The sequence below is a fragment of the Silurus aristotelis genome (assembly GCF_946808225.1).
Source record: "Silurus aristotelis genome assembly, chromosome: 24".
NCBI lineage: Eukaryota > Metazoa > Chordata > Actinopteri > Siluriformes > Siluridae > Silurus > Silurus aristotelis.
Genome location: NC_139597.1, coordinates 18971566 through 18992360, shown reverse-complemented (window position 1 = coordinate 18992360; position 20795 = coordinate 18971566). Strand labels below are relative to the sequence as shown.

Genomic DNA, 20795 nt, shown 5'->3' with positions numbered 1-20795 from the left:
GCAGCTGGAGACTCAAACGACTGATATCAATTCATTTACGTTGGTGACGCATTGTCCTGCAAACAAACCATGTTTACTATGAGTCTCACACACACACACACACACACACACACACACACACACACACACACACACACACACACACACACACAAACACCGTACAGTCAGTCATACGTGTGGGGGAGTCGTGTTACTTCCTGTTTCCAGATACACTCCGTTTTCTCTCCACTTTATCATCAGTAGGTTTCCTTTTCACCACCAATATCGTTTCGTTATTTTGTTGGATTCGGGTACGTGTGTGTGAGATGTGTGTGTGTGTGTGTGTGTGTGTGTGTGTGTGTGTGTGTGTGTGTGTGTGTGTGTGTGTGTGTGTGTGAGATGTTCTTTGGTACCTGTTAAAGCTCAGAGTGTTTTTATTTAGAATTTCGTTACCTTCTGTGGATTTGTTCTCAAAATATGACTGAACTGGGAGAAAGTGTGAGATTCACACACACACACACACACACACACACACACACACACACACACACAGAGGCATGAATCAGTCAGTGGCAGCTAAGCGCTTGAGTCTTCACTCGTGGACTGTGACATCTAATATACACTTCATCTTCAGAAGTTTCGGGACACCTGAACTTTCCTGCCATTTGTGGTTCTTCTCCAAACTGTTACCACAAAACCCGAACCTGCTCCATTATGGCGCATTGTGCGCACAAAGCCCAGCTTCATGAAGCTCTGGTTTACACATTTTGGACAGAAAGATCTCCAACCCTACTTAACACCTTCGTGGATGAACGTGAACGCCGACTGCACCCCAGACCTCCTCACCTTCTCACCTTCTCACCTTCCTGTCTTTATTAACACCCTCGTTGCTGCTGAACACAAGCGTCCACGTGCACACTCCAAAATCTAGTGGAGCATCTTCTCAGAAGAGTGGAGGGAAGACGTGTGACGTGAAACGCGATGCTCAAAAAGCACACACTTGTCCGCAAACTTTTGATGACGAAAGTGACGTTATTCAAGAAGGGTTTCTTCAAATATTGCATGTAAATGTGATTTGAGACACAGCCTGAGTTCGATCACGCTGTTCACGCGACTCGCTGCTGCCGTCACCTCCGGGTTCAGAGCGATGTGAAAATGAGGGAACAAGTATTCACTTCTCACACACACACACACACACACACACACACACACACACACATAGTACTCGTGTTAAAACACCGCGATTAACACTTTCGGAAGTCGTGTCTCGTGTCCCCGAAATAAAATCGGGTTTTCAGTTTGAATAATTAAGTGTTGATTAGACAGATACAGCGTCTGTAAAAAAGTCTTTGAGATGCACACGTTCCTTTTGCTTCACCGAACACACAAGGACCAGTAGAAGAAGGTCCAAATGGGCCTTTTTATCTCTAACAGAACTTGCGTACTCACCCCTCCACAGTCACACATGGAGGAAGAAGCATAATGAAGCAGGGAAGGATGCGGATTTCCACCAGAAAGTGAAGGACCAACATGGCTCCCATCCCACACTTCCACATACGCCTTGAAATTCCGACTCCGAATAAGTTTTGTATTTGTTCTTTACAAAATCCTACTAAACAAAAGACCACCAACTTGAAGGACGTGTATCTCAAACACCATAAAACACCACATTTCTCTATTATTGGAGACGATGATTTGTGTTTTATTGTTTGACTTTATCTTCGATTAAAACACCACATTCGACCAGATTCACTGAATCGATTCAGTTGCTTGTGCAAGTGGAAAATATCGTTATCGAGCCATAAAGCCATCGATCGTCGAATAATAGTTTAAAGGATGTGTGGATACCGGGTGTAGTTTTGAGATGTAGAAATAAAAAATGGACCCTGCAGGTTGCCAGGAAATTGCCAAACGTGCACTTTATACGTTGATTTGCGAAGGATAAAAAGATACACGAAGCAACACGATTCAATGGGAAAAAGACGATGCTGCTGTACGCATTTCAATATGGTGGAGACAGAATTCGCTTTTATTTCTTAAAACCCAGACGTTCTTTTAATGTTGTGTCTGCAGGAAAACGCAGCTCTGCCTCTGCCATGTTAATCTGTATTCTACTGCAATACTACTGCATCTACTGATTCTGAACGATGTTTTATTTTGGAAAATTCCCGGATTTTCTCCTCCACATGTGTCTATGACTCACTCTTGATGCAGGTCATGGCGCCTCGGTCACATATCTTACCTCCATCCACTACCTTCTTAAAGGGACTCCGGCCGCTAACACATAATACATTAGCGCTAAATTCAAACCCCCAAGCGAGTAAAATGAACAAAAAACAACACCGTTGATTCACGCTTATTATTATATTTAGAAAATACCAGTTTTTATGCTTGTATCATTTAATTTTCTTGTATTTATCCGCCACACCTCAAAGCCTGGAAAAGCAAAAATGGTTGGGGGGGCGCTGTTCTAGGGGACTCTCGGGACTCTTAGAACCAGCTCGAGAAATGGTTTAGCGAACGGAAAACGATGTACGCCGTTAGTTTAAATCAGGTACCGATGAAGGTGAGGTCAGGAGGTCTGGGCTGCCTGATCCTATTTCTTCCAATAGGGTCGAGGTCCCTGGTGGTCTAGTTGGTTAGGATGCGGTGCTCTCACCGCTGCGGCCCGGGTTCGATCCCCGGTCAGGGAACCAACCCCAGCCACTCTTATCGCCGGTCCCAAGCCCGGATAAATGGGGAGGGTTGGGTTAGGAAGGGCATCCAGCGTAAAACATGTGCCAAATCAAACATGCGGAGGATCCGCTGTGGCGCCCCCTAATGGGAGAAGCCGAAAGAAAGTTTACGGGTTGTGGTCCAATCTTTATAGCATGACGCTCAAATGCTTTCTCGCTGTCCCATGGAAAAAGCATCTTCATGGAGGGGGCTACTAAATACTAACAGAGACGTCCTATAGTCTAAGATGGTGGGAACAGTTTGAATTTTCAATATTACACACTTTTTTAGAATGAGGACTTTCATTGGACCGCAGTAGTGCTTATGAATGTTAGGAATGTCCAAAGGATGGACGTGCTGTCGCTACCCAGCTTCAGTTCTCTCTCTCGTTGGAATGTACCTGCAGTGGCTGGGTGTGAGCCAGACCACCTATCCATGACTCTTACTCAGCATGTTAATGCCCTTATTCTGCACTCACACAAACACACACACACACACACACACACACACACACACACACACACACACACACACACACACACACACACACACACATCGAATGGTTACTTGTACACCAGCCTCAGTTTTCAATCCTGTTTCGTAGCTGATGATAATTTTAATAACCACTTTCACAAACAGACGCATGAGACACCGAGATTCTCCTTGTTCTCATGGGTAATTGTTGGTATTGCTTCAGCGTCTCATACTGTGCTCTGGAGTGCTCATTGTAGCTGTCAGACGTGTTTTAGTCAGAATGTGAAAAACACGCTGGAAATGTTCTTCATGGCTCATTTCTGGCTTGTTCTCTTCATACTGTGGAATGAAACACATCAGGAGCGAAGGCACGAAAGACAGAGGCCGTGAGCATATCAACCACGCCGGTTGCTACAAACGCAGCATGTCGTCTCTATTTTTTTCACTCCGGCTTGAACGAGGAGGTGTTAAATATAGGACTGCAGGAGACGTAGTGTGTTGGAGGTACGACTGCGATCCAATTGGCCAGTTGCGTGGTGGTTCCACAAATCGTCAAATCGTGCAGATCCTAGTCAAGAGCTTCAGTTCATGTTCATATTAAACATCAGAATGAGGGAAAGACTGCGATCTATGTGATTTCGCGTGTCCTGGGGTGCCATTGTTTCAAAAATCCGCTCGTCTCCCGCGATTTTCACACGCAACCATCTCTGGGGATGGAGTGAGAGTTCTGTGGTTCTGTGGTGGAGATCAGTGAGGAATGACCAGCTCTGTTTTTTTACCCCAGAGTGAACATGTTATATTTTGAAGTGGATGAGCTACAAGAGCCGAAGATCACACCAGGTTCCACCAAAGACACGGATCTACAGCTCAGGTTCACTAAAACTGGACAGATCAAGACTGGGGAATGGTTTCATCATGGATATAAAGAGGGATTATATTATATTACTATAGATTTCTTTCACTCATCGTTATTTCCAGCTACAGAACTCTGGGATGTTTTTGTTTTTTTCACCATTCTGGGAAAACCCTAGAGAATGTTGTGTGTGAAAACCTGGCCATTTTTCCCAATTTTGAAGTTTGATGTCAATGTTGAGACCGAAGCTTTTTACCCGCATCCTCAGGATGGTATACGTTGTGCTGCTTCAACGTGATTGGCTGATCGGATAGCTACATGAACCCGGAGTGGATTTTACTGATATCGATAGCTCGGGCGGCTCGTATTTGCAGATGACCGATTAATCGACTGTTATAAATAAGAATATAGTAATTAATAAATAGAATTCTATAACTAATCAATTATAAATAGAATTAAGCGCTCCTCTCCGGTGCAGCGAGCAGTCTCAGCTGTCAGCGATTTACCTCTAGAGGCCGCTCTCGTAATGACAGCGGACCGGAATCTGGAAAAACTAACATGAATTTTTGTTACAGCAATCAAAAACGATTAATCGCTCGACCTCTATCACTTTACAGGCTTTTACACTGGTGTCTTGGGACATCTATTCGCCGCTCATGCGAAACACGACCATCCGTTCTCATCAACCGTGACGCAAAAGCTGCGCTGCATCAATTAGCATTAGCATTATCCCCTGCTTTTCTTTAAAAATCTTCATCTCGCACCTCCTGCAGCCACCCAGCTTTCAGTGTTATTCCACCCATTATTACATCCATATTCACCCCGTTTTTCTCTCTCTCTCTCTCTCTCTCTCTCTCTCTCTCTCTCTCTCTCTCTCGCTCCTCTGTTTTTGTAAAGCCCTACTCAAAACAGGATCTGAAGAACGCTGCTGCTCCTCATTCTGTCGAAAAGATGCGAACCTAATGATCTGTACGCTCCTTTTTCTTCTAAACAGCTGCTAATGCAATCGTCGTTACCGGAGCGCTGTTCTGGACGCCTTCGCAGCCGCAGCGCTGTGAGCGTTTTATTAACTGACTTTTTTCCCGTGTGGTCGTTACCATATTGCGGGTAAACTTGACTGGAAGTTATTCATAAATGTAATTCAGTGTCAGAGACTCAGATACTGTCGCACGTATACGCCGTCGTACGTCACATATCATCACAAGTTCAAATTAAGCCTCTGATTACGGGGGGCAAATTCGGTGGCCAATCAGAGCCAGACGTCTGGGGAAAAGGGGTGTGGCAGTCCACTATAATGCCACGATTAAAGATAATTACATACACAATTTGAACTAACATAAAATATGTGAGTTGATTGTGTCCATGAATTATGCTCGAATGCTCATTTCTTATCCATGACAGTTTTCCGTCTCGTTTCTCTTTCCATCCCAGCCCTGAATAACAGCTCCGATCAACATCACCGCCATGAACTACTTGCGCCGGCGTCTGTCCGACAGCAGCTTTGTAGCCAACTTGCCCAATGGCTACATGATGGACATGCAAAGGCCGCCGGGTTCCAGCTGTTCCAGCAGCTCCACCAGTTCCCCGGCGTCCCCGGCGACGGAGAGGCGTCAGCAGCAGCAGCCTGCAGCACCAGCCGCGGGTCCGCCTCCTCAACCTGCTTCCTCCTCGGGCACATTTCTCAGCTCTTTCTCCAGCGTGGTGAAGACGGCTCAGATCGCCAGCGCCGTCCATGCCAAAGCTGCTGCTCATGGGGAAAACAGCTCCGCAGCAGCCACCGGCACGGCTCCAGCCAAGCCTGTGATCCGCAAGCCCAAAGTCCTGCTCGTCATCGATGATGCACACACAGATTGGTAAGAACTCTTTCATTCTTGCGCATCAGATTTATTCACTATGTGTGATTTCGACCGACTCACCTTTTCACGGCATCAGCTATCGCCAAAAACTTTATATGGATAGTTTTTCCGGGTTGCATTATACAGTTCGAGAGCGGCCTCTAGAGGCGAATCACTGACACCACATGCTTATACAGTATATTTAAAGATTATTTATTTGGATGTAACTGTTTTTATGTATTTGGAGGGTTACTCTTTTTTGTTTCCGTTTGAATGCACGTCTTTCATTTCCCTCAATATTTATTCATATATTTCATAACAGCTCCTAACTGCATATTTTCATGATGCAGTACTGTTTATTTGATTTTGTAATTAAGTTCACTACTATTTTACACGGGTTGTTATGCTATGCTTGCTCTTTTTTTTTACTTTAGCAAAAACATGAGCGTAATCAGACGGTTCTGGTCAGAGTGTGTGTTGAGTGTGTGTATAGAAATCTCTTTCCTTCCTAAGGTGGGAACAAAACCTGCGTCTATTATTCAGACAGAGTTCTCATTTATCACCCCTGTTTATACTTTTGATTCAGAAGAGAAAACTTTGAAACTATTAGTCCTACAGAGAAACGTCGGACCTCTGTGTATAAATGAACGAATAAATAAATAAATAAATGCATAAATAAATAAATAAATAAATGAATATATGAAGCCAAAGAATGGATTTTTGAACTGCATTTCTCAAAGTAATCGTCAGGAAGGAAACATTTTTATTTTTGGCAGCTCCTAACAGTCCATTAGCCCCAGCAGAGATTTACATCCCGCTGATAATGTTCTGTCTGTTAATGAGCCGTTGCTGTTTGCAGCAGTTTGGATTAGCAAACAGCCCAAAAAACTTCCTTTGTTTTTTTTTTTTTTTTTTTTTTTTTACAGTGACACTGCAAAGTAAAAAATATTTTGAATTATCGCATATTTTAGTTTGTCAGTTATTTCTTACTATGTGTGGCCAAAAATATTGGGACACCCGCCTTTTCCCAGCCATATGTGGTTTGTTTTGGAGGCGGTCTCATGAAATTTTTTCCTTCAGTTCAACGTATAGGGTTCTAGCATAACTGCTTCTATGGGATGGAGCGAAAGATCTTTAAAGATCTTGAGTGGCCTGCTATAGCACAATAGAGTCTCTTCATTTCAGTTTAGAAGAGTGGAGGTTATTATTAACAGGAAATTAGAACTGAATGTAGATTAAAAAAAAAATCATAAAAAAAAAAAAAACAGGATATAATTCTAGTGCTTTATGAGGAATAATCTGTATACAATATAATATACACACTGGTTTAAAAAAAAAAAAAAAAAAAAAAAAAAAAAAACATTTGGATGCAGTGAGTCTCTCTGACAGCAGGGTGGGGCAATTGTCCAACTTGACAAGGCCTGGACTAAAATATAACAAATCTAGCACTCTGCAGCAGATGGAGCCACACACACACACACACACACACACACACACACACACACACACACACACACACACACACACACACGAAGTCCTGTAAAAGGAATTAACTTCAGGAATTGAGATTTTCAGCATTCCGTCTCATAACTGCCATAGGTTTAAATTTAAGGTATTAATCCTTGTTCAGACATTTTCTGTTTTGCCTGCAATATTAATATATATTACGATTTGTGTCTGTTTTTCGGCTCCAATTATAGCACCGAAGTGGGCGTGGCCTAAAACATGGCACGTCTCCGAATTCTGGTTATAACACGAATAGAATAGAATCAGTTATGACGTCCGTCTGTGCCAATTTCGTCTGTATTTATGTTCTTCTGTATCATTTCCACCCTGTAAATCCGAGCAGGAAGTTCATAACGTTTTACGTTGCTCGTGCTGTCCATTATGGAATCGCTGACGTGATCAGAATAGCGCGTGTTTTTCCACTCTGACTTATGAAGGTTGGCGCTTCCCGTGACTGTGCGGGCATCCCCGTGCTGCCATCTTGTGGCGTGTTTTTGATACAACCTCGTAGATTTAGTCCACGTTTGCTTTTTTGCGATTTTTTTTGCGATTTTTTTCTCCACTCTTCTAGGAAGATGTTCCACTCGATTTTATGAAGATTGAAGAAGGATGTTTGTAGTTCTTCCCGAAGGTGTTCCGTAGGGGTTTCGAGCAGTGTAGTAGGAGATCTTTCACTCCAAACATCATGTAGATACAAGTGAAGAGCTTCAGGATCTTCACGTTCTGTAGAAGGCACATCTACGTGCTGTACGCGCTCAGGGAATTTTTGCGATCGGGTTCACAAGCGATCCCAAACGGATTTTACAACAATCCCTTTATTTTGTACAGAGCGGCTTTTCCGTATCCAAAAAACACAAACTGTGCTCTCCAAGGCGACGTCAGGCGGACAATAGGGACCTCTGTACACGTGCCGATGGCCTGCTCGCAGATGACAAAGTCAGCGAGGAGCGAATTTCTGACCTCAGCGCCGAGAGATTTAGCCGATGAGACCGTTTTGACATTTGGATCACAATGAGGCTTTTATCGAGCGCTGGATTTCGGTGCCTCGCGGAGCCAAACGGCGTCTGTTTATTTCAAAAAGTTGCACATGAGGGCATGGGCAGGGAATGTCCTCGAAAACACCTGAAACGTGGAGAACGTCATGTTTCTCGTCGTGTTGACACTTGTTGAGTGGTCAAGTCATTGTATCTGAAGGGTTATGAGTTCAAATCCCAGCCATGCAAACCTGGGCCCCTGAGCAAGGTCCTTAACCTGAAATCTGCTCAGCTGTATGAAGACATGCGACAGGACTTCGGGATACGAAGTGCTTTAGGAAGAACACACTATAAAAACAAAAGTATTTGGCTTTTCCATTCGGCGTATTTGGTTCTTCCCCAGACTGTTGAAGGCACACAGGACGTCTCTGGAGCAGGAACATTCTCCCTGGAGACCCAAAACCTGTTCCATCATGAACACAGCACGCTCCATGAAGATACATGGGTTGGAATGGAAGATCTCCCCAGGCCTCTTAAATTTGTAGCTAAATGAGCACAAATCTCCAAAAGATCTAGTGGAACATTTTCCCACAAGAGTGGAGCTTCTCATAAGAGCAAATGGAGACTCGGTGTGGAATGGGATGTACGTAGGAGTCGTTTCGTTCCAGTTCCATGGTAATGAGACAGACGCAGTGTTTAAATGTGCTGAGGAGACGAAACGAGACAAACGGTAGAAAAAACCTGTGAACGAATTCATATTGCAAGTCGATGTGATGAGGTGAAGTGGGAGTGTGTGTGCATTAGCAGCAGATGACCATCGTCTTTCGCCATCTCTCTCTCCCGCTCCCTCTCTCTCTCTCTCTCTCTCTCTCTCTCTCTCTCTCTCTCTCCCTGTCTCTCTCTCTCTCTCTCTCTCTCTCTCTCTCTCTTTCTTTCTCTGTGAGCATTCCAGAACAGAGGGATCGTGTAGCTGGGAGACCCAGGCAGCCCGTGATGGACATGACCCCGTTCTCAGCTCCCGCTCTCTTTGTGGCCCACATTGATGCCACACACATCAGCTTTCAGCAGCCCATCTCCTCCATCTCCATCTCTCGCTCCCTCTATCAGCCTGTCACTTTCTTTCAAAACGCCCCGAAACCGGGTTTCTGTCTCACACGACCACTTTCATACATTTTACTGTCGAATTCTTTCTGCTTTCGTCAGTCGATCGTTCCTGTATTTAGATCTTCATCACTGCAACAAATGAAGGCGGAGTTTGAAGCCAAAAAACCCTCACACACCTTTTATTCATCTGAGTCTGACCTTGCACTCGTTTGTTTAAACAGTATTTGACCTTGAAAATCATGGGGTGAGAAGGGTACGGACGCAAAGCTGGATGAAGTTCCATCTAAATAATCTGAATCTCATGAATGCCGTCTGAGTGCATCCATGAAGAACAACAAATGTAAATTACACACAATTGTATTCAAATCACTCACTCAGTCACTAACTCAATTATTCACCCAACCAATCATTCATTTACTCACTCACTCGTTCACTAACTAACTCACTCGTTCACTCACTAATTCACTCACTCACTCATTCACTAACTAACTCACTCATTCACTCACTCACTCACTCATTCACTAACTAACTCACTCATTCATTTACTCATTTATTCACTCATAATTCGCTCACTCACTAATTCACTCATTCATTCGCTCACTCACTCATTTAGTAGCTAACCCACTCATTCACTCACTCATCCACTAACTCACTCATTCACTCACTCACTCATTCACTCATTCATTCGCTTACTCACTCATTCAGTAACTAACCCACTCATTCACTCACTCATCCACTAACTCACTCATTAATTCACTCATTCATTCGCTCACTCACTCATTCACTAACTAACTCACTCATTCACTCACTCATTCACTCGCTTACTCTATCACTCATTCACTCACTCATTCACTCACTCACTAATTCACTCACTCATTCACTCCCTCACTCACTCATTCACTAACTAACTCACTCATTCACTCGCTCACGTACTCTCTCACATACTCACTCATTCACTTGCTCACTCCCTCACTCATTCAATAACTATCTCACTCATTCACTCGCTCACTCCCTCACTCATCCACTCATTCACTCCCTCACTCACTCACTCATTCACTCGCTCACTCACTCATTCACTAACTAACTTACTCATTCACTCACTTATTCATTTACTCACTCATTCACTCACTAATTCACTCCCTCCCTCACTCACTCACTCACTCATTCACTAACTAACTCACTCATTCACTCGCTTAGTCCCTTACTCATTCACTAACCCATTCACTAGCTCAGTCACTCGCTCAGTCACTCATTCACTAACTAACTCACTCATTCACTCACTCATTCACTCGCTCACTCACCCACTCCCTCACTCACTCATTCACTCACTCATTAACTAACTAACTCGCTCATTAACTTGCTCACTCACTCACTCACTCACTCACTCACGTATTCACTCACTCATTCACTAAATGAATCATTCACTTACTCAACTATTCACTCACTTATTTATTCACTCACTCATGTTCACTTATGTTTATTTCATTAGAAGTAAAAACAGTACTGAGTGAATCTTTCTCAGTGAACGTCTCGATTTCTGAGCCTGAAGCAGAGCGTGTTTTTTTTTTTCAACTCCTTCTGCAGATATCAGCTTTAATCCAAACACATGAGTCAGTCGGGTGTAATGCAGCGAGGAATCCATCCTGGGCAGAGAGGCTTCAGAGACTTCGCTTTGTTTCTTCTGAAGGTTTTTTTCCCGTTCTGTAGGTGTGAATGTAGGCGAGTGTGGTGTGTTAGTCTTTTGTTATCAGTGCACTGGATTGTTTATGGTTCAGACTAAAGTAGTTCACAAGACAAATTCCAGAGAGCGATATCTTTCTTAGTCACGTATCTCAGGAGATAGCGAAGCTTGTGCAGATGTTCTCCAAATCAGCGTTGTGTTGCTTCACGGTTATGGGGTTAACCGCAGTAGCTAATCAGATTCCGTCCCATTGCGTCTCAAAATACGTTGTCATAATAAGTTCCGCTCTTCTGGGAAGATCTACTGGATGTGTGGAGATAAAGGTGAGGTGATGAGGTCTGGGCTGCGTTCCAGCTCATCCCAAAAGGTGTTCAATAGAGACGAGGTCGGAGCTCTGTAGCAGCACACATACTGGTATGAAGGTTGGAGTGGAAGAACGCCTGAACAGAACTTCCTCAAGCCCACTGAACACCTTGGGGATAAACTGGAACACAGAATGAACCACAGACCTTCTCCTCAAAATCAGTGTCTGATCACACTAATGTTCTTGTAGCTGAACACCCAAACATCTAGTGGAAAGACATAGTGTCGGTGTAATGGTCAGGTGTCCACACATATTTGTCGTGCCTGCATATGATGTTAGAGGGAAATATCTTCTCACAAGACCTTCGAACATCTGGGCTGTTTCACATGACCCCAGATCCAACATGATGGTGAAGAAGTTATTTACTGCGTCCTAAACTTTAGCTTTTGTTTTTCTCGCCAGGGCAAAGTATTTCCGAGGGAGGAAGCTGAACGGGGAATACGAGATCCGGGTGGAACAGGTAGGTGTGACAGATCATCTGAACATCTCATTCCTCACTGAGTCTCCATTTACTGTTATGATGAGCTCCACTCTTCTGGGAAGATGTTCCACTACGTTTTGAAGCATCGTGCTCATGTCAGCACTTAAATTCATCCCAAAGGGGTTCAACAAGGTTTATAGTTCTAGAGCAGGAGCTCTTTCAGTCCAACCCATGTAACTTCATGGAGCTCTGTTCTGTGGGCACTGGAGAAAATTTCATTCTCCCACATCCACAAGATGTTTTGGGGGACATATTACATTTTAGGAAGATCCACATGGCATATGAAAAGATCTCAGCACTTTTTTCTGTGTAGGTTCCTGTTTCTGCTAGACGATGTTGTAATCCCATGCTTTAAACCTCCACCACTATCTCGCCGTATCGTTCTGGTAGACCTGAATATTTTTGGTTGAACTCCTCATGGTAATAAAACACCATTAAAAAAACTAAATCTTCTGAGATTCTCTGCTGCCGTTGGTCCCCCCCTCCTCCACACCCCCTGGCTGTTTCGTAACGATCACTGCTCCGAGATCTCTCCGCGTGTTTGCCTTTACGTGTACCGAATGTTCTCACACTCGAGGGCTCACTGTGGGCTCCTGCTTTGATGATGTAACCAAAGTGTCGACTTGGACCATGCAGCTTTGTGCGCTGTTCGGAATGCAGCAGAAGTCAACAAGTGCATGGAGAACACCTGACTTTTCCATATCCCATATTTAAATTTGGAGCCACAGGATTTGTGAAGGACGTCCTTGGAAGTTCTCGCATGACATTTTCTCCTTCACTCGAACTAGGAGACTCAAACCTGTTCCAGCATGACAATGCCCCTGTGTGCAGTAGTGATGAGGCATTTATTAACTCTTTCATAAATTTATACATATATTTATTAATATTTTAAAATTTTCATATTTTCTTTGATCTCCACTTCTTTATAATCTGCGAGCAACTGCAACCGAACAATTTCCCAAAGAAATCAATTAAGTATTCTGATTTTGATTCATGATTTGTTCGTTTGAATCGAGTCTTCAATGTGACTCAGGAGAACGAGTCGTCTGAAAGAGTGATTTGTTCGTTCGTACCTGAATTGAGTCATCTTAGTCCTCATGAGTCATTCGTTTGAACAGAGTCTTTAACGTGACTCATAAGAACGAATCGTCTGAAAGAGTGATTTTTTTCGTTCGTACATGAATTGAGTCATCTTAGTCCTCACGAGTCATTCGTTTGAACCGAGTCTTTAACGTGACTCAGGAGAACGAGTCGTCTGAAAGAGTGATTTGTTCGTTCGTACATGAATTGAGTCATCTTAGTCCTCACGAGTCGTTCGTTTGAACCGAGTCTTAACGTGACTCAGAAAAAAGAGTCGTCTGAAAGAGTGATTTGTTTGTTCGTACATGAATTAAGTCATCTTAGTCCTCACGAGTCGTTCGTTCGAACCGAGTCTTTAATGTGACTCAGAAGAACGAGTCGTCTGAAAGAGTGATTTGTTTGTTCGTACATGAATTGAGTCATCTTAGTCCTCACGAGTCGTTCGTTTGAACCGAGTCTTTAACGTGACTCAGAAGAACGAGTCGTCTGAAAGAGTGATTTGTTCGTTCGTACATGAATTGAGTCATCTTAGTCCTCACGAGTCGTTCGTTTGAAACGAGTCTTTTAATGTGACTCAGGAGAACAAGTTGTCTGAAAGAGTGATTTGTTTGTTCGTACCTGAATTGAGTCATCTTAGTCCTTAATGAGTCATTCGTTTGAACAGAGTCTTTACCGTGACTCATAAGAACGAATCGTATGAAAGAGTGTTTTTTTTCTTTCGTACATGAATTGAGTCATCTTAGTCCTCACGAGTCATTCGTTTGAACCGAGTCTTTAATGTGACTCAGAAAAAAGAGTCGTCTGAAAGAGTGATTTGTTCGTTTGTACATGAATTGAGTCATCTTAGTCCTCACGAGTCATTCGTTTGAACCGAGTCTTTAATGTGACTCAGAAAAAAGAGTCGCCTGAAAGAGTGATTTGTTCGTTCGTACATGAATTGAGTCATCTTAGTCCTCACGAGTTGTTCGTTTGAACCGAGTCTTTAACGTGACTCAGGAGAACGAGTCGTCTGAAAGAGTGATTTGTTCGTTCGTACATGAATTGAGTCATCTTAGTCCTCACGAGTCGTTTGTTTGAACCGAGTCTTAACGTGACTCAGAAAAAAGAGTCGTCTGAAAGAGTGATTTGTTTGTTCGTACATGAATTGAGTCATCTTAGTCCTCACGAGTCGTTTGTTTGAACCGAGTCTTTAAAGTGACTCAGAAGAACGAGTCGTCTGAAAGAGTGATTTGTTCGTTCGTACATGAATTGAGTCATCTTAGTCCTCACGAGTCGTTCGTTTGAACCGAGTCTTTAACGTGACTCAGAAGAACGAGTCGTCTGAAAGAGTAATTTGTTCGTTCGTACATGAATTGAGTCATCTTAGTCCTCACGAGTCGTTCGTTTGAACCGAGTCTTTAACGTGACTCAGGAGAACGAGTCGTCTGAAAGAGTGATTTGTTCGTTCGTACATGAATTGAGTCATCTTAGTCCTCACGAGTCGTTCGTTTGAACCGAGTCTTTAAAGTGACTCAGAAGAACGAGTCGTCTGAAAGAGTGATTTGTTCGTTCGTACATGAATTGAGTCATCTTAGTCCTCACGAGTCGTTCGTTTGAACCGAGTCTTTCACGTGACTCAGGAGAACGAGTCGTCTGAAAGAGTGATTTGTTCGTTCGTACATGAATTGAGTCATCTTAGTCCTCACGAGTCGTTCGTTCGAACCGAGTCTTTAACGTGACTCAGAAGAACGAGTCGTCTGAAAGAGTGATTTGTTTGTTCGTACATGAATTGAGTCATCTTAGTCCTCTCGAGTCGTTCGTTTGAACCGAGTCTTTAACGTGACTCAGGAGAACGAGTCGTCTGAAAGAGTGATTTGTTCGTTCGTACATGAATTGAGTCATCTTAGTCCTCACGAGTCGTTCGTTTGAAACGAGTCTTTAATGTGACTCAGGAGAACAAGTTGTCTGAAAGAGTGATTTGTTCGTTCGTACATGAATTGAGTCATCTTAGTCCTTAATGAGTCATTCGTTTGAACAGAGTCTTTACCGTGACTCATAAGAACGAATCGTATGAAAGAGTGTTTTTTTTCTTTCGTACATGAATTGAGTCATCTTAGTCCTCACGAGTCATTCGTTTGAACCGAGTCTTTAATGTGACTCAGAAAAAAGAGTCGTCTGAAAGAGTGATTTGTTCGTTCGTACATGAATTGAGTCATCTTAGTCCTCACGAGTCATTCGTTTGAACCGAGTCTTTAATATGACTCAGAAAAAAGAGTCGTCTGAAAGAGTGATTTGTTTGTTCGTACATGAATTGAGTCATCTTAGTCCTCACGAGTCGTTCGTTTGAACCGAGTCTTTAACGTGACTCAGAAGAACGAGTCGTCTGAAAGAGTAATTTGTTTGTTCATACATGAATTGATTCATCTTATGAGTCCTCAGGAGTCGTTTGTTCTTTTGTCATGTGACTCCCATATACCCCATATATATATATATATTTTTATACATACTGCATGTAAATCATGGCTAGAAAAGTCAGGTATCTCAAGACTTTTGTTCTTCTAGTGTGTGTAGATGTACCTAACATCACGCTATCAGGAGCTGGTGGATCAGTCAGGGATGGAGTACAAAAAGTTGTCAGTGTCTCTAGTGTGGCCTACGAGAACATACACACAAGATACACAACGAGCGCCATTGATTGTTTGCTTTCTCTGATGGAGGAACCCTCAATGGACCCTCTCTGGTACCGGCACAGCCAGCAAACCACGATCAAAACATCTTCCCCTGTTTCCTTGCGCTCGGCTATGTGCATGCTTCTGTATTATCCTTTTAAGGAGCTGTTCGGAGACCGCCGCGAGTCCGAGACCACCCAGAGCACCGAGACCATCTCTCAAAGGATCTCTCGGGCTCTGTTATTGGACTCGATAATAACCCGTAATGCTCTGTATAAATAGTACGAGAATAAATAAATAAGCTTCAGGTCAAATTATTGTATAATCGACTGGTGGATTTATTTCATGGTGGTTCTGGTTCTGAGGAGCTTTAGCATGTCCTCACTGTCGATCCGCAGTGTTCTTGTTTACAGACCTGGAAAACGTGTTTAAAAAAAAAAAATAGGTTCAGGTTGCTAATGTTTCCAGCCAAGCGCGACAATCAAATCCAGTCTGGCATCTGGATGGCTCTGGAACCGCATGGAACCGCATGCCTGACTTGACTTGCGATCGGACGAATTCCCAATTTTCCTTTGCACATTCTAACCTGCGCCAAAGTGTCTCGTTGTCCGGAACGCGATACTGGATATGTGCCCCGTTTCCTCTGAATTTCTCTGAAAAAAAAAAAAAAAACCCTGTTTGTGCCATTTGCTGTCATTTTGGGTTAAAGAGAATCGGAAACAGAAGTCTTTTGGACACCTGAGCATAAGATCGAAACAAGCTTGTTTTTGTTAGCTTGTAGCTCTATAGCAGTAGATCTTCCATGCACGTTAGCATTGCCATGCTGGAACAGGTTTGAGGTTTCATGCTAGCACATCCTAGACATCGTGTATGCTTCCAGCAGTTTGGGGAGGAACCGTGCATCAGCAGACGTTATGACTGGACCCAAAGGCGTTTAACAATGAGGTATTTTTGGCGCTTCGTTTGCCGCAGCGCCGCGACCCGACGCTTGCTGATTAGCGCTGATTAGCGCTCGTGCGACTCTGGAACTCGTCATGCAGGTTCGGAGTTTAGCCGCTAGATGACATCGATACAGATAGCAGTGCTGGTCGGAGTGGAGGGAAAAACACTGTTATTGTCTACACGGATTCCTTCCTGTTTTCCTTTCCCAGTAGAGGAACGGGTCCAAGAGAAGCCTGAATGTGTTTCCCTGACAGTAACTATGGCAGCATGAATTCCCCCCGACACTGTTCGCCCCATGCTGATGATGCACTGCTCATCCCTTCGACCGAAAAGAGCTAAATGATGTGACTCGCTCAGACTCGGCCGCTCGGCCAACACCGCTGACTGATGGTTCCCTTTTCTTAGCATGCCAGACCAACACTGCTGGTTTAGAGGCTTTACCACTTTCTTTCGTCCGTAAAGGGTCTGCTTTTGGGTTTTATATGTTCACAAAGAGCGTACATTCCCACTGTGTGTGTGTGTGTGTGTGTGTGTGTGTGTGTGTGTGTGTGTGTGTGTGTGTGTGTTGTGTGTGTGTGTGTGTGTGTCCCACCCATATCTCATACCTCTTAATTAAATATTGTGTATAGTGAACTTTATATCTGCTCGTTCTCTCTCTCTCTCTCTCTCTCTCTCTCTCTCTCTCTCTCTCTCTCTCTCTCTCTCTCTCTCTCTCGCTCATATATACACCTTATACATATACATGTATTATTATAATTACATTTATCTAAATTAATGTTTATTAAAAATGAATAAATAGTAAGAAATAAATAATAGTAATAATAATAATAATAATAATTCAATAGTAATATTTATTAACAATATCTAAAAAATTTTATAAAAAATGTTTTTGAATTATATTTACATTAAAACATGTAAATATATAATTTAATAATTAAGCGATTGAATTATTGATTTATTCTTTTGTTTGTTTGTTTATTTATTTTTGCATTGCATTCCTATATATATATATATATATTCCTCCTTTTCTTTTCTATTCTTTTTTCTTTTTCTCTTTTCAATCCTTTTTCTTTTCTTTTCTTTTCTTTTCTTTTCTTCTCTTTTCTTTTCTTCTCTTTTCTTCTCTTTTCTTCTCTTCTTTTTTGGAGCCTGTCTGTGAAATGGTGCTACTTTGTTGCCTCACAAAGAACTGACACGCCTACAGTTTGTACTGTTTTGTGTAATTCACAGTCTATAGTGGGTGTGAAAGGATGATATGACGGAGGGATGAAATAATGAAAGGATGGAATGACGGAGGGATGGACAGATTGAATAGTGGAAGGATGGAATGACAGAAGGATGAAATAATGAAAGGATGGAATGATAAAAGAACAGAATGACAGAAGGATTAAATAATGAAAGGATAGAAGGATGAAAGGTTAAACTGATGGAGAGATGGAATGATGGATGGACAGCAGGATAGAAGGATAGAATGATGGAAGGGAGGAATGACGGAAGGATGAATTAATGAAAGAATGGAATGACAGAAGGATGGAATGACAGAAGGATGAAATAATGAAAGGATGGAATGACGGAAGGATGTAGGGTCGGAATTATAAAATAATGGAATGACAGAAGGATGAAATGATGGAAGGACAGCAGTATAGAATGAGGAAAGGATGGAATGATGGAAGGACGGAAGGATAGAATGATGAAAGGAAGGAATGATGAAAGGATGGAATGACGGATGGATGAAATGAAGGAAGGATGAAATGATGAAAGGATGGAATGATGAAAGGATGAAATAATGAAAGAATGGATTGACAGAAGAATGGAATGATGAAAGGATGAAAGGATAGAAGGATGGAATGATGGAAGGATGGAAGGATGGAAGGATGAAATAACAAAAGAATGGAATGACGGAAAGATGGAATGAAGGAAGGATGGAATGATGAAAGGAAGGAATGATGAAAGGATGGAATGACGGATGGATGAAATGAAAGGATGAAATGATGGAAGGATAGAATAATGAAAGAATGGAATGACGGAAAGATGGAATGATGGAAATATGGAATAATGAAGGAAGGAATGATGGAAGGATGGAATTTCGGATTGATGAAATGACGAAAGGATGGAATGATGAAAGGATAGAATGATGAAAGAAAGGAATGATGGAAGGATGAAAGGATGGAATGATGAAAGGATAGAATGATGAAAGGATGGAATGACGGAAAGGATGGAATAATGAAAGAATGGAATGATGGAAGGATGGAATGACGAAAGGATGGAATGATGAAAGGATGGAATGATGGAAGGATGGAATGATGAAAGGATGGAATGACATTAGCACACTTTTGAGATAATCAAGTATTGATTTATAGATGGTGAGAGTAACAGATCTCAGGGTTTTTGTCTCAGTCTGCAGTATGTAGTTTAAGATCAGACGAATCCACGCAGACGATTCAGGCTTGCGAGTCATTTGGAACGCTGGTTTTCTTGTCTCTCGCTCGTCTCAGTTGGTGCTCGGCGAGCACGTCTCCCGCTGTGTGTTATTTAATGCGTTTGATGAAGTCGTTCGAGTTGCTTGGCTACGGCGTGTCACGAGTTTTTTTTTCCAGGGCTGGAAGGCAATAGAGGAGACGAACTCAATTTGTCCTGCTTCCTCTCACGCTGCAGTGAGTTCTGGAAAAGTCCAGCAAGTCGAAAGTATTGGGACACCTGACTACACAAAGATGTACAGGATTTCTTTAGATGCAGAAACATGAGATTTTCCCATCACTTGAAACCAGTTCCAGCATGATAATGTGTATGAAGGTATGGATTCCACGGGTTGGACTGGAAGATCTTGTGTGAAACGCCTGCTATAGAGCTCTGACCTCAATCCTGATATAAACATGGGTTTTTCACGCACCCCAGACCTCCTCACCTCAATACATCACTTTACTAACACTCTTCTTCTTGTTTTTTTTTCGTTCCACAGGCCGAGTTTTCCGAGATCAACGTGTCGTCCACCGTGAGCGCCGGCTGCGTGGTCGATATGCAGGTCACACGAGGTGGCACCAAAGTTGTCAGGTAAGAACTCATGAAAAAACATCTGGAGGAAAGTTTGCGCTCTAATTCCAGCTCAGAGGTTACAACATCTGGATGCCAACCATATTCTAGAGTTTAGTTCATAATTGCTTATCTCAATCATCTAACCTAGCTGTGTTTATTGTGAAGAGCAAGAAGCTTCTCAGTGCATGTTCTTCACCAGGGCGGAAGTTTGTGGACACCTAAGCGTGTGTGTGCTTTTCGAACATCCCATTTGCTCATATAAGAACCTCCACTCAAAATGTTCCACAAGATTTTGGAGAGTGATTGTGGAGATTTTCACAATCCACAAAGGCGTTTCAGGTACTGGTGAAGATCTGGGGTGCAGACGGCGTTCACATTGATCCCAAAGGTGTTCGATAGCTCTGTTGCGAGATGTTCTACTCCATGTGAACTATATCTTCTTCAGAAATGCGGCCTGAAACGCGAGCAGATCGAGTCTTTCGCATGCCTTCAGCTCTGTTTTCCACCCAGCTCACAGCTCAGCTTGCAGGGTCACGTGTCAGCGTGTTGGGAATGCCACGACTCGACCACTCACTTAACCCCGTTTCATACCACGTTCCATTTCCATTTATTCCAGTCACAACATCTGGCCTCTGTTTTTCTTATTTCAGCCTTTTTACTCAGGAGAGAGGAGCTCGGAGGAGCGTGTATCTTCTGTCCAGACGTGCCTGGCGACAATGTAACTGCAGTAGATCTTTGTAATGGTCAGCAGAATGAGAAATGCAGAGTCGCCTGGTGAAAAGCATTCATTTGTGACAGAACAATGGATCAAGGTCCTACCATTAAACGTTGGCTTCTGGAACAAAGTGGTAGCATGGTGGTGAGGGGATGAAACCAACAACCTTCTGGTTACTGACACTGAACTTTGAAGTTCTAGGTACACCGTATGGCCAAAAGTACTGCCTTTTCCACACGTCATATCTTCACCAAACCGTCACCACAATTATACCAGCAGACCCAGACATGGGTTGGAGTGGAAGATCTCCTTCTCCTTCTATAGGGACTTATCGAAACACCGAAACCCCACCCAGGTTTCATCGCACCAGCACACCCTACAAATCTAGTGGAACATCTTCCCAGAAGAACG

General features: G+C 43.0%; 1 protein-coding gene across 2 annotated transcripts in view; it reads left to right on the top strand.

Annotated features, from left to right (window-relative positions):
• syn3 (synapsin III) overlaps window positions 1-20795 on the top strand; it is a 58806-nt gene that overhangs the window by 2256 nt on the left and 35755 nt on the right. For both annotated transcript variants that reach the window (XM_083527871.1, XM_083527870.1), the window contains exons 2-4: window positions 5453-5874; window positions 11888-11945; window positions 19596-19687. In XM_083527871.1, the coding sequence (XP_083383997.1) occupies window positions 5486-5874; window positions 11888-11945; window positions 19596-19687 (539 nt within the window). In that variant the 5' untranslated portion in view covers window positions 5453-5485. The remainder of the gene's footprint in view (window positions 1-5452; window positions 5875-11887; window positions 11946-19595; window positions 19688-20795) is intronic.